This window comes from the organism of the source record quoted next, unplaced genomic scaffold (assembly GCF_019419815.1).
Source record: "Pyrus x bretschneideri cultivar Hongxiangsu unplaced genomic scaffold, Pyrus_bretschneideri_v1 Contig64, whole genome shotgun sequence".
NCBI lineage: Eukaryota > Viridiplantae > Streptophyta > Magnoliopsida > Rosales > Rosaceae > Pyrus > Pyrus x bretschneideri.
The window spans coordinates 613,293-632,830 of record NW_025999803.1 but is presented as its reverse complement, the minus strand read 5'-3'; the positions used below and the strand labels follow the sequence as shown (position 1 = coordinate 632,830).

The following is a 19,538-nucleotide window of genomic DNA, read 5'->3' as shown; positions in this document are numbered from 1 at the left end:
TGGTTATTATATATGGTTTCGTTAAGTAGTATGGAATCTAATGAATTATACTCGTTGTGTTCCATGGAGTGATTCTGGAACTTTATGTTATTTTCTTGCTAGGAGCTGACATGAGAAATGTCGGGAAAATGGTGAACTACGAAAGATTTGATCCGTCTTTGGGTACGTAGGCAGTCTAACAGAAAGGTTAGGGGCAACCATGATATAAAGAAAAGTTAATGTGTTGTTGAACTATTGGTTTGTTCTTAGTCATGCCTCAGAAGTGAGGCATGATAGATGAACAAGAATGTGGTCGTGGTAACGTCACGTGTCGATCTTGAAAGTATCTAAGGATCGGGGCGTGACACACATCCTAGGGGTGACTCAGCCTGGTTAATCCGCACTGTGTGGTCATTGCCTAATTGGTCACATTTGACCTATTGGTGGTCCTACATGGTTAATTCGCATCGGTAGGCCACGTTATCGAATGGGTGAATCTGGTTATGCCTGGTTAATCTGCATTGGGGGACCATACGCATTCTAGAGTTGGATTCCGTTGAGTAATTAGGAATCCCTTTTTCTATTTGGTTTCGTTAAGTGGTCTGGAACCCTATCTTTGTTTGATTTCGTTAAGTGGTCCGGAATCCCTTTCTCTATTCGTTTATGTTCAATGATCTAGAATCTTTTTCCTTATTCAGTTCTATCAAGTGTGGTCCAAAACCTATATTCTTGTGTATAGACGTTGCTCAAGTTCACAGTTATGGTTGTAACTTAGGGTTATAATGTTGGATAATTGGATTTCAAGTACAGAATACGGCAAACCTTATGGAAGGTTGGCTTTATTAAAAATATTGAAGTGATATTTGATCTTCTTAGTTGATCAACATAGTCAAATGTTAATGTTGTGCATCTTCGGTTCATGGAATCGATTATTTGTTGTAATTGTGGAATTGTGTTAGTAAATATTGTGATATAAGTGAATGACCAAATGACAATCGTGGTTGGCATATGGTTTCGTTATGTAGTTTGGAATTTAGTGATTCATGCTAGTCAAGTCAAGTTCTATTGAGTGATTTTGAAACTCTATGTTTTTCTGCTAGAAAGTAATATGAGAAAAGTTGGAGTTTAAGAAAGGGTGAACTATGAATGGCTTGATCCCAAATGATACGTAGGCAGTGTAACACAGAGGTTAGATGCAACTATGAATAAAAGAAAAAAATTACTATACTATTGAACAATTGGGTTGTTTTTGGTCATGACTGGGAAGCAAGGCATGATAACTAGTACTTTTTGACATCATGTGTCGATCCTAGACGTATGAGATCATTCAGTTCCCTTTGAAATGATGGGTTGTTGTTGACACAAAACTTACAATGTGGTGGCAATTTGGGTGTTTGGATATACTCATTTATAACGATATTGTGTTCGTGTCAGCTCACAAATAGATCAATGTGCAAAAGATAAATATATAATGTAGTAATACGACAACTAATACCATTCACTATAAAATGTGAAAAGTTATCATTTGTTTAATATAATACTAGCATATGGACATACACAAAGTGTGTGAGAAAATTTTTTATTTTTTATTTTTGAAATAGGAGAGAGGAATGGAGTGACAGAGAATGTGAGAGTGGTAAAGTTTTTTTATTATTTTTTTATTTTTTATAATTAGATATATGTTAGGATTATATGTAGGTGAGGTTTTGAAAAAAAAAACAGCAAAATTTGATTGTGTGAAATTACATTTCTACCCCATATTTCTTATTCATGTTCAGTTTTAATTAGAGGGTTAAACTGGTAATTTTATAAGATTTTGATTGACAATGAATGTTTTATTAATTAGTAGAGATTAGTTAATCAATATTAATCAGTAACATATCATATCTTCTATTCGTAAGAATTTTGAGATGTGTAATGTATTGCCCCCGAAAATGCTACTCTCTCTATCACCCAATATAGTCGTCCATCCCGTTATTATATTATTACTGTTGACTTAGTCTTCTGTTTTCGAGAAGTAGGAGAAAAAAGAAGCCACCCGGCATCATTATATTAAAAAAATTGCGTACAATATAGGCGATATTTTTTAAAAGAAAACTAATGAAAAGGGTTTAAAAATTTTAAGCTTTAAAGATAAGGATAAAATAAAGGGTAAAGTGAATAGTATCAGGATTGACTTTTTAAGGTAAAAATATGGTTTTTTGTTGAAGTGAACAGTACCGAGAGCTTTTCGTTAAAGTTCCATATTTTTTATTCTAAATTTGACTAAAACGAAAATATGAACTCAAAACATAATGAATTGAAGATAGATATTTTGCCAAGATAGAAACTCACCACGTACATAATAAATCATTAAACCATCTCCAACCCTTGAGCTAAAACCTAAAATTTTTAGCCTAGAAAATTTAGACTTTAGTCAAGAAACAACTTTTATAGTCCAACCCTTCTGGCCTAAATTTTTTAGCACGAGATTATTAAAGAATAAATTTAGACTAACTTTTTCTTTTAAAGTAAAAAAAAAATTATGTACACTATCATAATTTAATTTTATGAACATTTTAACTTAAAAATATTTAAATTCCGATAAATATTGAAAAATCATTAAATTTGGATGAATTTTGAGTTAAATAATTTTTTAATTATTTTAGCTGTTGGATTTAAATTTGGCCTGTTAGTTCTTTTTTTTACTGTTAGATTTGAATATATTCGATCTCAGCCGTTGGATTCAATAAATCCTGAGAGACATGCCCATGTGAGTGGACTCCCGCTAGTGGTGCCCACACCATTTTATGGGCTAAATCCTGAGGAGAATTTGGTTTTTCTTTGACTTTTAGCTTTTAGTCCACACATTTATCTTTTAGTTCACACATTTAGCATGAAGTAGATTGAGTTTGGACGGAGAATACAACTTAAAAATTAACATTTACACCAGGATTCAGTTTGATCTTAGTATTACCCTAAACCTTTTCGCATATCAAGGAGAATGTTTTTTGCCCGATCCCAAATTCCCAAATATTTTACCCTAGACTATAATTAAACAACAGACCACAGATATGGTGTGCCATGTATCCAGTTGCTAGCTCACTGGTAGTAATGCTATGTACAATAATTTTTTAGATCATATTTATAAATTATGTGATTTATCATAAATAGAAAATAAATGTATTAATCAGTAATTAAGTAATAATTTAATTATCAAAAATTACAGTTACATAATTTTATAAAATTTAATTTAAAATAAAAAGTCCTCTCTAGCATTAATGATTATGCAAACCCAATGGCATTGATTGTTAGTTTGTATAGGAGTGAAAATGTGTGTGTAAATATTAAATAATTCACCAACCATGTCCTTTATTCGGCAGTGAGTACTTCAATCCTTTTAGGATCCCTTTCACTAATTCTAACCAATTACCTAATTCAGATTCTTAAAATTTGATCTAACGGTTAAAATTATTATAACTTTTAAAGGATGCCCTGTTTGTAGCTATTTAATCAAATTTCAAAAGTCTGAATTTATCATTCAAGTAGATTTGATGAATCCCTTTCCTTCAGAATGCAGGATGACTGAGTTTATTATTTATTTATTCATTCATCTTTAAGTGGGACTTGTGCTTTCTCAACTGGCTTGTGGAATTTCATCTTGGTTGCCCTCCTTGTCGGATCTTGTGCAACTCTCAACTAGTATGTTCTTGTTTCTCTTCTTTCTTCTTTTACCCTTTTATTTATTAATTTTCATGTTAATTTTTATTATTTATTTTATGTTTTGTGAATTTACTTTTCAAGTCTGCTGGAGTGCAGATAGTTGATAGGTTGTTTGTTTATGACTTGTTTTTCACTCTCTCTTTTGTGTGTCTGTTTTTCTGCTTATCTTCCTTAACTAGTCAATATTTGTGAAAAATACTTGTGGATTCGAATCCATCGGTGGCTAATCTAATATCTAATATAACAAAATATATCATTTGACAAAAACAAATAAAATATTGGTGAAAAATACTGAACTAACAGGGGAGAAAAATGGTAAAAAAAAAAAAAAAAAAAAAACTCAGAAAAAGTAACCAATCATGTTGTTAAGTAGAGTAATTCATGTTTGAAGTCAGTCTACAAAACCTCTACTTTGATTTTGTTGATATCCGGGTCTTAAAGCAAATTTAAACCAACGATGATCCCAACTCCTCATCTAACCTTATTTCTTGTTCTACTTGTTAATTTAGTAGGATATTTTAGACATTTTCCCATGCTTTCAAACGTTAAAGATTGGAAATTTCGGTCCCAAGTTTTCGAAATATTATCCAGTTTTTGTTTCCCTTGATGGGAAGATGAAAAATGTCAAGAAAAATCGACAGGTCTTCAGGTCAACCCCATTTATGTATCTAGTTATATTGTTTTGTATCTAATTTCTGCTCATGGTTTTGCACTACATGTGCTCTAATAGATTCACACTCTTACATAGCACAGGCTTATGTTTGTATTCTTTCCTGCTTAATGAGTTTTCCTTTACAGAGCATCACTATTGGTTCAACAACGGAGAAAATGGCAAGAATGTCCAAGGAGGAGAAGAAGCCTACCTTCTTTCAGATTATTTGCAAAGGTTTCAACACTGAAAAATTGGTAAATGCTTTCAACTGATGTCGCGTCTTTAATTACCTGAATTTATTTGTTTCTTTCAACCATGTTGCTCATTAATCTATAACTGACTAGTTAGAATCTGTGTTAGGGGTGATTAAAGCTAGAAACATGTTTAAATTCTTTACCATGATACGAAATTTTAGTCTGTTCATTCTTTTTGTTTGTTTCTTGAAGACTGTCCCGCGAAAGTTCTTGACACATGTACTGAAGGAGCTGTCCGAGAGAGCAATTTTGAAATTGAAAGGTTCTTCAGATTACTCATGGACTGTCAATGTGACTAAAACACCAAAAGGTGCGGTGCGTTTCAATGGTGGCTGGCAGGAGTTCTTGAAGGATAACTCCTTGGGTCACGGCGACTTTTTGGTGTTCACTTATGATGGAAAGATGCAATTCAGTATAGATATATTCGACAACACTGCGTGTCACAGAATTGATGACAAGATCAACCCCAATTCAATCAGCTCTTCTGGTGACGATTCGGGTATGTATGCAGTCTGATGTCGCAATATGCATGTCTCTGTTTGATCTCTTGTAACTCATGTCTCTGCTATGTTTTTATTTTGATACGGATGCAGTTCAAAACCTTTCAAGTTCCGAATCCAGTGAGTTTGATGAGAGTACAGAAGAGGAAGAAGATGAAGAAGACGACAGTTGCAAGGACTCGGAAGCTACCTGCGAAGACAACGTATCTGAGGATTCAGAAGCTACTCAGACTGAATCTTTCAAATCTAACTTTCCTCATTTTGAATGTGTCATCGGAGAATCTGTGGTAAGCAAGGCAAGCTTTAACTTAGCTTTCATTTTTCTAGTCTGGATTTTGGCTTCCAAAGAATTGAAATTTCTAACTGCCCTTGGGAGCAGTAAATTACATGGACACAATGACACATAGTATGCTCAATTGTTAAGAAACACTAATTTGAATGTTTAATGCCATCAATTCCACTCACAGAAAATTGGATTTCACTTGTGCAGTTCGTCCCTTCAGCGTTCTCCAGGAAGCATTTCCCCCAAGGGAAAAGTTTTGAGGTGATCCTGAAAAATGCAAAGGGAAAGAAATGGGAAGTTAAAGCCTACCCTGCCAATGGATCGCACTTTTTGTCGAAAGGGTGGCCTGAATTTGCATCTGCTAATAAGATCATTATCGACAGTACTTGCATATTCGAGCTTTTGAGGGCTAACACAATGATGGTTCACATTGTTTAGACAGAATCAATTAAGCTGTTAACAATATGGCAATTTAAGTAGAGCATGCTTTAAGTAGTGCACTTGGCTGTACTCGTATTTTCTGAATGCTGTAGTGGACGTTGGTTGTACTCTAAATAGTTGTGTTTCAGACTAATTAGTTTGATGTTGGTGCAAGTTCTTTTTCTTGTTCAATAAGTCCACAGCAAGCTTAGAGTCGGATTCAATCATATGAGGAAACAATTGTGCAGAGAAGCAAATTTTAGGGCCAGGAAAATTTGCCCATACTTTAGATTGAAGAACAGAACCCTCACTCAAATCAATAGTCTATCACAATTTGTCACAAATTCTCACAATCGATCTATACATCTATACATCGTTTAAACATGATTCATAAGTTTGTAACACCATGTTGATATTCGGCATGGAAGATTTCCTTCATCTAAATACACCCTAAATAGTGCGTGTAAGCATCAACAACTACAATTGATCGAAATAAACTTTAGAATTTCTTCTATTATTAATTTTGTATCAAGTCTAGGAGAAAGTTTCAAAGTGATGGTCGCACCATTGTAATGTTACTAACCCGCATGTTATTATACGAACAAAAGACATGGCTGATATGTTAACGTGTGACCGCAGCACCCCATTGATGTGCCATATGACTTATGAAACTTAGTATTACAAACAAACAAGAGGAATGTTGTATTTAAGGGAAGTACATATATTTACTTGACACAACCGTTACACAGCCAACTCAATGAGTCATAACTTGTACAGTAGTTAAGGAATTCACCAACCCTATCCATGCCTGCAATGTCCTTTTGCAGTGAGTACAAGGAGTTACTTTGACTTCTCCATCTAATTTTTACCGCCTTGTGTTTCTATGTCTCAAACATTTGTTTCTTCAGAATGTTCTTCAATACTACGTAATATTGAATCATACAAGAACAAATGGCTGTTTGGGAGAAGGCCATTCTCTTTGTATTTTTCAGGTGCTCTTCTTTTTTAATTTCATGTTTGTTTGGAAGTTTCTTTGTGTTCAATTGGTTTGTTTAACTGGATTTTCAGTCTTCTGTTTTTGTTTGGTGTTTTAATTTGTTGTTCTTAACTTCTTGTTGTAACATGGCAGAAGCTCTGTTGGACATTTTTTGCTTGGCGGTGTGTTTGTGTTCTAGATTTGGGGTTTCCCTTTTGTACACCTAGTTTATATGCTTTATAAGTTCTTCCCAAATTTTTGTGATTGCAGTTCTCCGCTATGCATCTCATTTTGTTCTTCTTTAAAACTCTTCTTTACTTGTCATTTGTTGATAATAACTAACTTAAACAGAGGGGAAAAAATGCTGAGAACTATTGAAAAGTGCCCAAGAATGTGTTCATTTCCTTTTTTCGTTGATCGTTTTGTTGCTACCCTCTTGTTTTTTTATTAGATTAGTCTCATGCTGCTACTGAGAAGAAAAATGCTGAGAACTCTAGGCTGCAATGCAACATTTATCGATTTAATCTTGGTTTACATGCTTTCTGTTGTGTTGTGGGTTCTCTTAACATTTGCTGTATATACTAATTCGATTAGTCTCTCTTGTTCTGGACAGTTGCGTTGCAGCCTGATCTAAGCTGAGCCCTTTGTTTTCTCTCAAATGAACTGTATTTCGAAAGCTAGTGTTGCTTTTGTAGTCAATTCCTGCTTAAGTCCTTATCTTTGCTGCATTGCATGAACTTATAACGCTGTTGCGTAGCACAGGCTGCATTAGACAGTCCATTTAATTTCGTGTGTTGATTTGCCGGTTGCTTGTGTTCCAGGCTGGTATTTTCCCTTTTATCTCTTCTTTTTCTTCTTAAAGATTCTTCCAAACCTTACCAATTGAGTTTGACTTTGCAGAAAATGTTGAGAATAACACCGAAGAATTGAGGAGAAGAAGCCTTCATTCTACAAGATTGTTTTTTATTGTTACAACACCGAAGAATTGGTAATTGGTCTCAACTAATTCCACGTATTTAATTTTTTGCATTTACTTCTTGGAACGGTGTTGTTACTCACTGCAACTGTTTTATTTAGAAGCTGTATTTTGGTGCTTAATGTTAGATCAGAAACATGTTTAAATTCTGTACATAATTTTGAATTTTCTGCGTCAGCGTATCCCACCAAACGTCGGGAAACATATGCTGAACAATCGGTGGTGTGTATTTCAAGGATGGCTGGCCGGAGTTCTTAAAAGATAACTCTTTGGGTAACGGAGAGAATTTGGTATTCAGCTATGATGGAAGAATGCATTTCAGCATAACGGGTTTTTAAGAAGAATGCATGTAAGCGAGTCAATCATACCAACATTGGATCAAATCAAAATCCCGCCTATGCTAGCACTTCTAAAAGACCTCGTGGTAGACCAAGAAAGTACACTCCCGTGAGTTCTAAGCATCCCCTCCGATCAAGTTCTTCCAGCGATAGGTGGTCAGATGTCGTGATATACATGTCTACTGGATTTCATGTAACTCATTGCTCTGTTTTATTTTGGATGTGAAACTCTAGGTGAAAACCTTCCAAGTGCTGAGGGGAGTGAATTCAAAAAGTTTACAGACGAGGAAGAAGATTGCGGAGACAACGCATTTGGGAATTCAGAAGCTAGTTGCGAAGTAATTTCATCCAAGTCTTTATCACTGCATTCCTCCCAATCAGTCCCCTTTCTTGTAATGAAACTAACATCAAAATGCAACTAAGTGGAGTATCTTATATTGGATCACGTTGCTCGTGCAGTTCGCCCCCTTAGCCTTCTCTAGAGAATATTTTACTTAAGGCATATATTTTAGGGTCACCCTGCAAAATGCAGAGGGAAAGACAAGGACAGTGAAAGTTACTCCTTGCAACGAATCACACTGCTTCACCGCAAGGTGGTGTAAATTCGTATATGCTAACAAAATCAAGACCAGCGATACATGTACTTTCGAGCTTGTGAGTAGAAACTACACACACAAAAAAAAAAAAAAAAAGTTTATATATATATATATATAGCTGCACTAGATTAGTCGCCACAAAAGAGGAATTTTATGTGCACAAAAATAAGCATTTGGTGTCTCCCAGCCTTTCACAACTTGATCGGGGACTAGTCTGCAGTATGAGCAGGCTATAATCCATAAAAGTTTAATTCCCGCTCAGCCTTGTACTCCTTCTCAGCTTTTTCTTTGCCTCACTGTCAACAGCAACATCAGCAGCAACAGCATCTGCATTACCCACATCATTGTCACCAACATGCTTGCTAGTATCAGAGCCACTGCCAATTCCTGAAGATTCATTGTGTGGAAAGGTCTCCACTGAAGGAGTTGATCCCTCTGCAAGAACCTCTTCACCTGTGGTTTCTGTGTTTGTTGAGGGATGGCGGGTTTGAATGAGATAATGTGCCACAGATTTGTAACCCAGTTTTACGACCTGATAAGTTAACAAAATTTAGCCATTAGTTCATACTAATTTGTTGCCTTCGTCTTTTGTTTCCATCATGTACCAAAATCACGGCGCCCAAACTATGTAATGAACAAATATATGTATATATATGCCTTAAGTGTATGTGGGTGTGTGATTTTGTGTGTTAGTGCCTGCGTTCTACTGTGCCGACCCCACTTAGTGGGAAAAGGCTCTGTTGTTGTTGTTGTTGTTTGTGCCTGTGTTCTACTGTATTGCAAGCTTTTCTCTTCACGGGAGTAGCTCATTAAGGTTGAGAACGTTTACCTTTCTATACACATTACCAGTGGGTTCCCACCCCTTCGCTTGACGGCAGCAATTGCAGTTACAGATGCCCCGACAAACAGGACACGTCCAATCAGGATTTTCGCTGGCTTCCATAACATTCTCTCCATATCTATGGAAGACGGTAAAAGTCAATGCATAAGACCATAGCATTGATTAAAAAAGATGAAAAATTTGCTTCGGGCAACAGCAAAATTATTGACGTGCTTAATGTGGATGTGGTCTTGTTGTCCTCAAGCTACATGGTGCATGTAGCATCTTTTCATTCATAGCATGTTTTCGATACGAATTGGAGCATAAAAAAGGTGTTTACTTTTAACAGGTAACTAGTGAAAAAATTTACCTCATGTATAAGCAATCTCCACAAAACTGCCCTTGGACCAAGTCACATTTCCAGCACTGTGTATGATGACCAAGAGTTTTATGCCTGCAAGGAATTATGTCATCTCAAAACATAGTTTGCCAAGTGAAAGGACACCTAAGAAACATAGTTTACATAGTTGTATGAACGTTCTGTACGAGTACAAAGTGAACCCGGTATAGCAGTTGATTGAAGAACTTCTGCTATACACTTGACAACGTAACCTCTTCCAAAGGGTTATTAATCATATGTATAAGCTTCCTGAATCAGTCCTTAAATTATTTTTTCCAATTTAGATTCAGAAAAAAACAAAAAATACAACCTACAAGTATACAAGGATAGTACATGAATGAATAAGAACGGTGCAAGAACCAGCCAATGTATGGCAAAACTCAAGAAGAATACAATAAAAGAGCATTTGACTGAAACTTTTCAATTGGAAGCATAATTTGTGTGGCGATGAGAAGACTTTTTGAAGTGCTACACTGTCAATTATCCATATAAGCAATCTGTCGAAATGAAAGCCTAAAGCCGAAACAGACAACATACTTAGAAGGGTTCCAACTTCTAAAGTTGTCCTGGAGTAAATGGACAGAAAAAATGGAAAACATAAGATAAATGTAAAGCTTAACATATTCGCAAATAAAAAACAACGAAACAGCTAAGACGGTGATATACATCAGTTTCAGATTCTCGTTAGAATCAGAATGAAATCCACTGGCGCTCAGGCAATCTTTTAACAACAATGATTCAAAATGCCAAACAGGCCAATTGATAGAACATTGCTGGTCTATGCAACATGACTTGACTAAACTTGGCATGTTAAAATTCGATCTCGTTGTCAAGAACAACATTACCAGCTAGTCAATTAAGTTAGCTCAACCAATCGGTATAGTAAAAAACCTATTCAGGGTTTCAAAGAAATTTGCAAAGGTCATAACTATGCCTATACATAAAAAATTGTATACCTACCTGCATTGGTGGCAAAATTCTCCCTTAACCGGATCGTAAATACGCCTCCCATCTTCCCCATAGCCATCAACACCCAACTCCCAGCTTTCAACGCAATCCCCTAACAGCTTCTCATGCTCCTCTGTATAGATCTCTGGCTTTGAACCTTCCTTTATAAAAATTTCAACACTCCTCCTCTTTGGGCTCTTTGGGTTCTCGTCTTTCTTCATAGGCCTCTTCTTTTGCACATAATCTACAGGAGCCACACTCCTCAACCTAACAAAACCCCAAAAAAACAAAAAAGCTTTCTTTTTTTAAACATCAAAACCCGTCAAAGATGCAAACATTCCCACATTTTCCATTTTCTCGGAATCCAAACAGGAGGAAAGATGGGTTACCTAGAAGAGCGCCTGGGGGATCCGGAACCAGGAAGTGGGCTGTGGGTTTTTGCCCGGTGGGGACGTTTTGGGGCGGCAGCTTCGGTCTTGAGCTCCAGGGCAAGGTCCAAAATGCCCAGCTTTTGCAATCTCTCCTTGTTCTCTCTGATCCTACGGTCCCTGAACTGCTCGTACCCTGAAGTCCCTGCGGTTTCGTTCTCTACGGTTGCTCCGCCGTTCTCTCCGCAGTTTCCTCCGCCTCGATTTCTCAGAACCGCCATTGGAAATGGTGGACTGGAGCTGAAAGAAGACCTTCCGCGTCTCTGCGTCCAAGAGTGGAAGCGGGATGGTTTTCATTTTTTAAGACGGGGGAATTTGAAAAAGAGTTGAAAATTCCTTTTTTGTTTTTGCTAATTTTTGTCTCCCATTTCGCGCCGTTGATTTGTTACTTGCCCTACTGCACGTGCTCACAAGTGGCGGCCTTTTGGATGGAGAGTGGTCGATCATATTTGGTGAGAATAGAAGAATAATTATAAGATATTATATGAAATAATATCTTGCAATTAATATGGCAATTATTTCTAATTTAAATAGAAAGTTTTGGGAGTTATCTTTTGAATAAAATCAATAAGGGATTGATGAGAAGTGATGAGAGGAATGTGAAATAAATTTCATATTGATCACCTTTTGTGACATCCCACATTGCCCAGGGGAGTGGATCCTGTAAGCCTTATATGTATATTCTCATCTCTACCTAGAACAAGGCCTTTTGGGAGCTCACTGGCTTCGGGTTCTATGGGAACTTCGAAGTTAAGCAAGTAGTGCGCGAGAGCACTCCCATGATGGGTGATTGGGAAGTTCTCGTGTGAGTTCCCAGAAACAAAACCGTGAGGGCGTAGTCAGGGCCCAAAGCGGACAATATCGTGTTACGGTGGTGGAAAAGGGCCAGGATGTGGTGGACCCCGGGCTAGGATGTGACAATTTGGTATCAGAGTCAATCCCTAGCCTAAGGGGGGTGGATTGTGACATCCCACATCGCCCAGAGGAGTGGATCCTGTAAGCCTTATATGTATATTCCCATCTCTACCTAACACGAGGCCTTTTGGGAGCTCACTGGCATCGGGTTCCATAGAACTCTGAAGTTAAACGAGTAGCATGCGAGAGCACTCCCATGATGGGTGACCCACTGGGAAGTTCTCGTGTGAGTTCCCAGAAACAAAACCGTGAGGGCATAGTTGGGGCCCAAAGTGGACAATATCGTGCTACGGTGGTGGAGCGGGCCCGGGATATTGTGGACCTCGGGCCGAGATGTGACACCTTTGACTCTTCCTTCATTGAGCCGTTACTGTCTGTTGCATATGTGTGGGAATTCCGATGTGCCTTAAGGGAAATCTCGTCCTTCTTGTCCAAAAATTCATGTGTCATCTCCACAATTTTTGGGATTATTTTTTGCTTCACAAATGTCCCCATACCTGCTGGCTTACTCGTAGGAAAATGTTGTAGGTGTAAAGATCTCCAACTTTGATGCAGATTCCCACTTAGACTTGAACTTAGATTCTTCTTTGCTTACCCGTGCAAAGAATCGTATTCCGTTGATTTCCTTGTCTTCTCTGTGCTACACCAAGGTAAGAATAAACTTAATTTTCTTTGTCTTCTTCTTGAGTGGTGCTGCCGTGGGGTAGCCATCGAGGTGGTGCAGCACGTCAGCTAGCAGGGGCCAGGAGTCGGCTTGGCATGGGCCGATGAGGTGGTGTAACAAGGGCCACGACTTGGCTGGAGCCAAGGGCTTGCTTGGCTGGGCCAAGGAAGTGGTGTGGCATAGGCCATGGTTTAGGCTGCTCAGCTTGGCTAGAGCTAAGGGTAGCTATGCGACTGAGGTCGCAGCTTGAGGTACTAGGGCACAGTGCTGGTTGTTAGCTTGCTTACCAGACCTTCAGTTGAGAAGAAATCATTCGGCTGCTAAAAAGGTGTCAAAGCTTGCTCATTTTAATGTTATCATGTATGTGTTGTTTGCCAAGAAGAAGAAAACTGCTTGAGTTTGATTTCTTAGCTGTCGTAGATGGAGCTCCCAAGATCGGAGCTGCTAAAGTTGAAGTTTCGGATGAGCAAACTACTGAATAGGAAGTAGCTGCTGAGGGAATGATGGCTACTGGAGAGTCCAAGGTCATCCAAATTGCTAAATGAGTAGTCTACTCTGTTTAGCTTGTGTCAAATTTTGGCAACCTTCATATAAGTTTATCAATTTGCTAGAAATTTAATAAACTGCTTTCTTCGCTTTACTCCATCTTTGTTTTTCTTGAAACTTTGCTTGCTTGAAGCATCTTGCAAAACTTTTAACCATAGAACCATCGATTGGGCACGCTACTTCGAAAAAAGACGACAATCCCATGGAGTCACTATGGTCATGAGTTTTGCCTTCTTAGGTGTCGAACCATTGAGTTCTTAGTCAGCTGTTGACCCCTGACCATTTGCTGATTAGCTAGTCTTCCTTGCATCACAACATGACAACGATCTATGGAATATGAAAATCATTAACTAATCATATCAAAATGAGTAGTTGTGTGGAAATTAATGGGTAGTTTGCCCTATTCCGTAGCAGAGTAGTCCAAATGGGTGTCAAAGAATTAGTTACCCTCTCGCACTAGAGAGTAATTAGTTTACCCTTTCGCATTGGAGAGCTTACCCATATGAGTGTCGGGGAATTAGTTTACCTTCTCGCACTGGAGAGCAATTGGTTTACCTTCTCGCATTGGAGAGCTTACCTAGATGGTTGTCGGGGAATTAGATGACCCTTTTGCACTAGTGAGCAATTAGTTTACCCTCTTGCAATGCAGAGCTTACCCAGATGGCTGTCGAAAAATTAGTTTACGCTCGCGCACTACAGAACAATTAGTTTACCCTCTCACATTGAAGAGCTTACCTAGATGGGTGTCAAGGGATTTGTTTACCCTCTCGCAATAGAAAGCTTACACAAATAGGTGTCAAGGGATTGGTTTACCCTCTCGCACTGGAGAGCATGGAAGTCATTGTCTTGAGCACAGTTGAAGAAAATGGGCTACTTGACAACTAAAGTAATCCTCAACCTATGAGGTCATGTTCGGTGATTTGCTCGAGACTTCGAATTGCTTGTGGAACCCATGTAAGGGTGTAAGTGGGAAGCGCAGTGAAATGCTTATGAACCTTCTCCAAGTATTACGTCATCCTTAGATGTTTCATCGTGTGTTCTTTTAAAGCTTGATTAGTGGTCAGCTGAGAATCCGAATGGATTGCAAGCTTCTTTATCGTTAAGTCTTTCGTTGGCAAAGGCTACTAGTAAAGCCTTGTATTTTACTTCATCGGTTTGAAGTGTCATAGGCATGGTCGGGCGTGGTTAGGAGCCACAAGATTGGCATGGCTGAGAGTCGTGGTGCAAGATTAATGATATGAGCATATTTATGCAATTTTATTAGCTTGTTTCTTTTCATTTATTTAGTTAGTTTCTATTTATCATAATAATTTTAGCTATTTTTGTGTGTTTGTAGGTCCAATTGGCAAAGGTGACAAGAAATGGCATTTTGGAGCAATTTGGGGTAGTTTTGGGCTGGAATGGATAACTTGCGTATGAAGCGAGGTGGATAGACGTTTTTGAAGATCAAAAGATGATAGGAATGTGCTAAAGAGATAGAGAAACTAATTCAAGATATAGAAGATAAGGAATCAGCTAAAAGGAAGGAATATTATCCAAAACCTTATCCAAACTAACCTTATCTTATCTTATCCTATCCTAATTTTATCCTACCTTAATTCCAGTTGCAAGGGGAGTTATTTTCATATTAGGACATCTAAAAACCTGATTTCTAAAAGGCTTTATCTTTTCTTAAAAGGGTGCCACATACCTTATCCTTTGTCCTTCTAGAAACCTGCCACAATACCCCCTTTCTAGAAGCTTAGATTTGTGCCGCACCAACCTCTCCTTATTCTCCCTGGTTTCTGCCATGTAATTAGTTTCCTTGTGGGATTGAAGTGTGTAATCCTTCTCCAACTCTGCCGTGCTCTATCCTTATCCTCCAAGGATTGGTGTTGTGAACCCTAGCTTATAAATATATATACATATCTGCCACACAAAAGGAGAAGCTTAAGAGAGAAATTTAGAGAAATTAAACACTTTGTGTCGCAGCTTTGCAAGGGAAGAGAAGAAGAAGCTTGGAGCCGTGTCTGCCATCCAAAGCCTTTGGGATTGCTAGAGCGTGTCTAGGTGTATTCTATCCTTAGTTTTAGTCCAATGTTTGTTTTAATTTGGTTTCAATTATGATGATGAAGTGGTGTTTTTTAGTTTGGTTTTCAATTATGATGAAGTGGTGTTTGTCCTTGAGTTCTTGTCCTTGAGTGCAAAGGTCCTGAAACTTTCAAAGAAGTGGTGTTTGTCCTTGAGTTCTTGTCGAAGCACACAAAATTTGAACCATTGCCGGATCATTTCAAGTATCACTTTCCATTCAAAGATCAATTCCATGCTGTGGACCCTAGGGGAGCTTAAAAGGAGGTATTGTCCGGCTGGAAGACGTTAAAGCAAGCGCTTCTTAGGAGGTAACCCATGTGTTCGAATAAAGAGACCTCAGAATCTCTGGCTCCAAAACCAGATTTGTGTTCCTTAACCTACTCTTTATTGCTTTTACATTGCCATGATTGTCGAGTTTGCTAGTTGTTTTGATTGCTTTCGTGTGTGAGTCTATGTTTGAAACATTAAGGACAATGTTTGATTTAAGTGTTGGGGAGGGGAGGCGGTAAATAGGTTCTTTTCATGACGTATTTTCGAAATTCACCACCTATCACTACTAATGTTGTTATTCACTGTTTTTAAGTGTTTTTATTGTGTTTTAAAGTCAAAATTCGAAAATTTAGAAAAAAATTTGAAAAACATCGAAAAATGTTTGAAAAACCAAAAAGAGTCATTTTTGTTGCTTATTTGTGTCTTAGGGTACCTTCCAACACAATGATGAAGATTTGGTTTTTAATTGCATGACTGTTAAAGAAAGTTACAAACATGGATGGAAGTTTGATATGCTCTTTGGTTTATGCTTAATTGTAGTTGTCACTTACGAATTCGCATGTAATCACAAAGAGAAAAAAAAATTAGTTTTTGTAACATGCTTAAAGGAAGAAACTCAAACTAACACTACAACCCAGAAGGACTTGAGCCTATACTTGATAGGAGCATATTCATGCGACTTAAATGGCTTGTTCTCGTGCATTTACGTTATGTTTCTTTAGTTATTTTAGTCCTTTATGCTTCTTTTGTGTGTTTTCAGGTTCTAAGCGCAAAGTATGCAAAATGGTGCATTTTGGAGTAGTTTGGGGCGTTAACTGGATTGCATATACTTGAAGCCAAGTAGATGGACGAAATTGAAGACCAAAGGAGGCCCTTTGTACCAGAAATTCACACCAACACATCCCATTTCAGATTGCATTCCAATCATTCCAGCCAAGCCACATGCACTCCCTTTAATTTATTCAACCTAGCTGTCAAAGCACATGCACATTCACCCTAATCATTCACATACACAATCTGCCATCATTCACACATTCATTCCACATGCATTCCCTTCACAAATCAGCCACATGCACTTTGCCTTTCATCATTGCACCATAAATCAGCCACATGCACCCATAATCATTCAACCAACTTTGCACATGCATTCATCATCATAACCTAGCTGTCATTACCCTTTAATCACATGCATAAATCAGCCACATGCATCTCCCATCACCATTCCAGATTTCCACCAAGTTCCTAGCTGTCATATTCCCTCCTTTTCACCTATAAATAAGCATCCATTGCAGCCACAATTCATTGATTCCCATTCATTCTCATACATTCTTCCATTTCAGAAATTCATTCATTCAAACACACATCCACACCATCAAACTATCCTTAGACCTTGTGCTACAACGAAGAGGAGGAGAAGAGTGCCTAAACGTTCATACAATTCAAGTTTGAGTTGTTGGAATGTTTAGGTGTTTCTTTTCCTCGATTACAATGTTTAATTTCAATTCTCTTTGTTTTGTACGTATGAGGAACTAAACCCCCCTTTGGCTAGGGGGGGATTCGAAATATATGTTTATGCTTGCATTTTGATTTGATTACTTCTAATTGCGTTTCATAAGTTATGGATTCAATTTGTTTAACTGTTTGATTGATAACTTATTTATGTATGTTTATTGAGAGTACACGCTTAATTTTCATGCATGAATATGACGCTAGAATATAAGTGAGTTTCACCTAATAGTTACGAACTTATATTCACAAGTAGTGGAGGTTGCTTATAAACAATCGCGTTAAACGAATTCTTGGCATAAGTTTCATGCAATCATAGTAACAAATGCCTCGTCAACACTTATAATTTTCATAGAGCGTAATGATTCTTGCTTGTATCTCTATTATGCAATCATGTAGGGGACTTGTGGGGAATGTTTTGGGTTGTCGTATGCAATCATCCAATTCAATAACGTTAGGAAGATTTGAAGGTTAATTAGTGTGTCACGGTTAACTTGGGGTGTTGAGAATTCATGGTTTATTGAAATGCAATTGGAAATCTTTTTATTATGCAAGTGTAACATGTGTGGAGATGAACCCCTTAGCTAGCAATCCATCACATTCATACTTACAATCTGTTTTAATTAGAATCTGTGCAATTAGTTTAATTTCGTCCAAAACTCAATCCCCCCTTGCTTTAGTGTCCAACTTAGTTAGAAAGTGTCTTAGTTTGTGTTTCTAAGTGTTTTGATTCATTTTATTACCCAATTTCGTCCAAAGTAGTCAAAGTGCTCAAAACTGCCCAGAAAGTGTTTTTAAGGTAGTTTTGAGTGTTTTGGGTGCTGTTTGAGTCTTTTGGTTTGTTTTAGTGTTTTAAGTGTTTAGTTTTGCATTCTTTGAGTCTAGTTTAGTGTTAAAGTGTCTTAGTTTGTGTTTATAAGTGTTTTGATTCAATTTATTACACACATTCGTCCAAATTCACCAAAGTGCTCAAAACTGCCCAGATTGTGTTTTTAAGGCAGTTTTGAGTGTTTTGGGGCTGTTTTGAGTCCTTTGGTTTGTTTTAGTGTTTTAAATGTTTAGTTTTGCATTCTTTGAGTCTAGTTTAGTGTTTTAAACTTTATTTTACGTTTTTGAGTCAGTTTCCAAGTGATTTTGCAATCCCTCCTAATCCCCGGTTAAGAACGATCCCTACTTATACTTATACTACAATTGATAAAAAGAGGGTTTAATTTGTGTGCGTATAATTCTCGCATCAAATTTTGGCGCCGTTGCCGGGGATTAGCAAATTTGCTAATCCTTTGGATTGTTCGTTTCTGTTATGTATTTTAGTTTTAGTTTTTTTATTTGTGTTTTGTTTGTTGAATTCAAGTACTAGAGAAGCACAACATGGCACTTGATAATGCTTCTCTATTGTCACAGCTCATGGAAAGGTCCCAAATGCAAAGCGTTGATACATTTGATCTTCAATCAAGGAATAACGTGTTTTCCAATACTTACAATTCAGATTGGAGTGATCATTCAAACTCTATATGGTGGGAACCTCAACATATTCAACAAGAAGGATATTGGTAGCCCTATGAGGAGTTCTATTCAACGTCTATGCATCCACCACAACCTCATATACAATATGCCCAACCAAACTCAGGTCTGTCAATAGATTATAATCAAGCTCTTAATGAATTAATTTCTTTGGTGCAGGGCTTACAAAACCAACTCGAGGAGGCTCAACAAGGAGAATATTGGCAACCATATGAGGAGTTCTATACAACACCTATGCAGCCACCACAACCTGCCCAAACAAATTCAAGTGAGTCTTTGTATAATGATACGGTTAGTACGTTACTCACCAATTTGTCTCAGGGGCAAGAAGATCAAAACAAAGCAAGGCAAAATCAAGACAAAAGGTTGGACAACTTGGAGGAGCAAATTGGGCAGATTATGGAGTTCATGAAACAAATTCAAGAGCAAAGTGAACTTTCCAACTCAACTATTGAACACTCGAAGGAAGATTTTGAAATCCATAATGCTATCACTTTGGGAAGTGCTATGGAGGTTGGAGCTGACCTAAAAATGTCCAAACATAGCCTAGAAGTGGATGAGGAGCTGCTAATTGAGGAAGAGGAAACACCTTTGCCGCAGGCACCTATTGCTCCTACGCAGGCACCTATTCCAAAGTTAATTATTTCTAACCCCGTTCCACTGAATGTCTCTATTCCTTGCAGGATCATGCAATCCAAGGAAGAAGAGGGTGAGACAGGCATCTTCGAATCCTTTCCAAAGAATCAAGAGCAAGATGTGACGGGGGAATATCAA

At 37.7% G+C, this 19,538-nt stretch overlaps 2 protein-coding genes and 1 long non-coding RNA gene across 5 annotated transcripts; 2 read left to right on the top strand and 1 right to left on the bottom strand.

The window, feature by feature from the left end:
- Positions 1-3,500: 3,500 nt before the first annotated feature.
- LOC125472128 (B3 domain-containing protein Os01g0723500-like) lies at positions 3,501-5,964 on the top strand. Of its 3 annotated transcripts, none has more exons than XM_048573215.1 (5): positions 3,501-3,660; positions 4,480-4,587; positions 4,780-5,086; positions 5,181-5,374; positions 5,578-5,964. In XM_048573215.1, exons 2-5 carry the CDS (start codon positions 4,510-4,512, stop codon positions 5,806-5,808), a joined length of 810 nt encoding a protein of 269 aa, XP_048429172.1. In that variant the 5' UTR covers positions 3,501-3,660; positions 4,480-4,509; the 3' UTR covers positions 5,809-5,964. The 3 variants fall into 3 exon arrangements, with proteins under 3 accessions (XP_048429172.1, XP_048429171.1, XP_048429173.1); XM_048573214.1 differs by lacking the exon at positions 3,501-3,660 and adding an exon at positions 3,808-4,322; XM_048573216.1 differs by lacking the exon at positions 3,501-3,660 and adding an exon at positions 3,816-4,330.
- Positions 5,965-6,673: 709 nt separating this feature from the next.
- Positions 6,674-8,723, top strand: LOC125472106. Its single transcript, XR_007254050.1, has 2 exons — positions 6,674-7,754; positions 7,921-8,723. It is a non-coding gene; the product is annotated as an uncharacterized LOC125472106 (long non-coding RNA).
- Positions 8,624-11,586, bottom strand: LOC125472105 (cell division cycle-associated 7-like protein). The gene is made up of 5 exons (XM_048573172.1): positions 11,234-11,586; positions 10,857-11,111; positions 9,867-9,950; positions 9,506-9,635; positions 8,624-9,208 (listed from the first exon to the last, which is right to left on the bottom strand). Exons 1-5 carry the CDS (start codon positions 11,491-11,493, stop codon positions 8,924-8,926), a joined length of 1,014 nt encoding a protein of 337 aa, XP_048429129.1. The 5' UTR covers positions 11,494-11,586; the 3' UTR covers positions 8,624-8,923.
- Positions 11,587-19,538: the final 7,952 nt, after the last annotated feature.

Coding starts and splice junctions, on each gene's coding strand:
- LOC125472128 (XM_048573214.1), top strand. CDS start 4,296: ATGAAAAATGTCAAGAAAAATCGACAG. Junction 5,087..5,180: donor CTCTTCTGGTGACGATTCGG/GTATGTATGCAG, acceptor ATACGGATGCAG/TTCAAAACCTTTCAAGTTCC. Junction 5,375..5,577: donor GTGTCATCGGAGAATCTGTG/GTAAGCAAGGCA, acceptor TCACTTGTGCAG/TTCGTCCCTTCAGCGTTCTC.
- LOC125472105 (XM_048573172.1), bottom strand. CDS start 11,493: ATGGCGGTTCTGAGAAATCGAGGCGGAGGAAACTGCGGAGAGAACGGC. Junction 11,112..11,233: donor TCCCCCAGGCGCTCTTCTAG/GTAACCCATCTT, acceptor GGGTTTTGTTAG/GTTGAGGAGTGTGGCTCCTG. Junction 9,636..9,866: donor GGAGATTGCTTATACATGAG/GTAAATTTTTTC, acceptor CGTCTTCCATAG/ATATGGAGAGAATGTTATGG.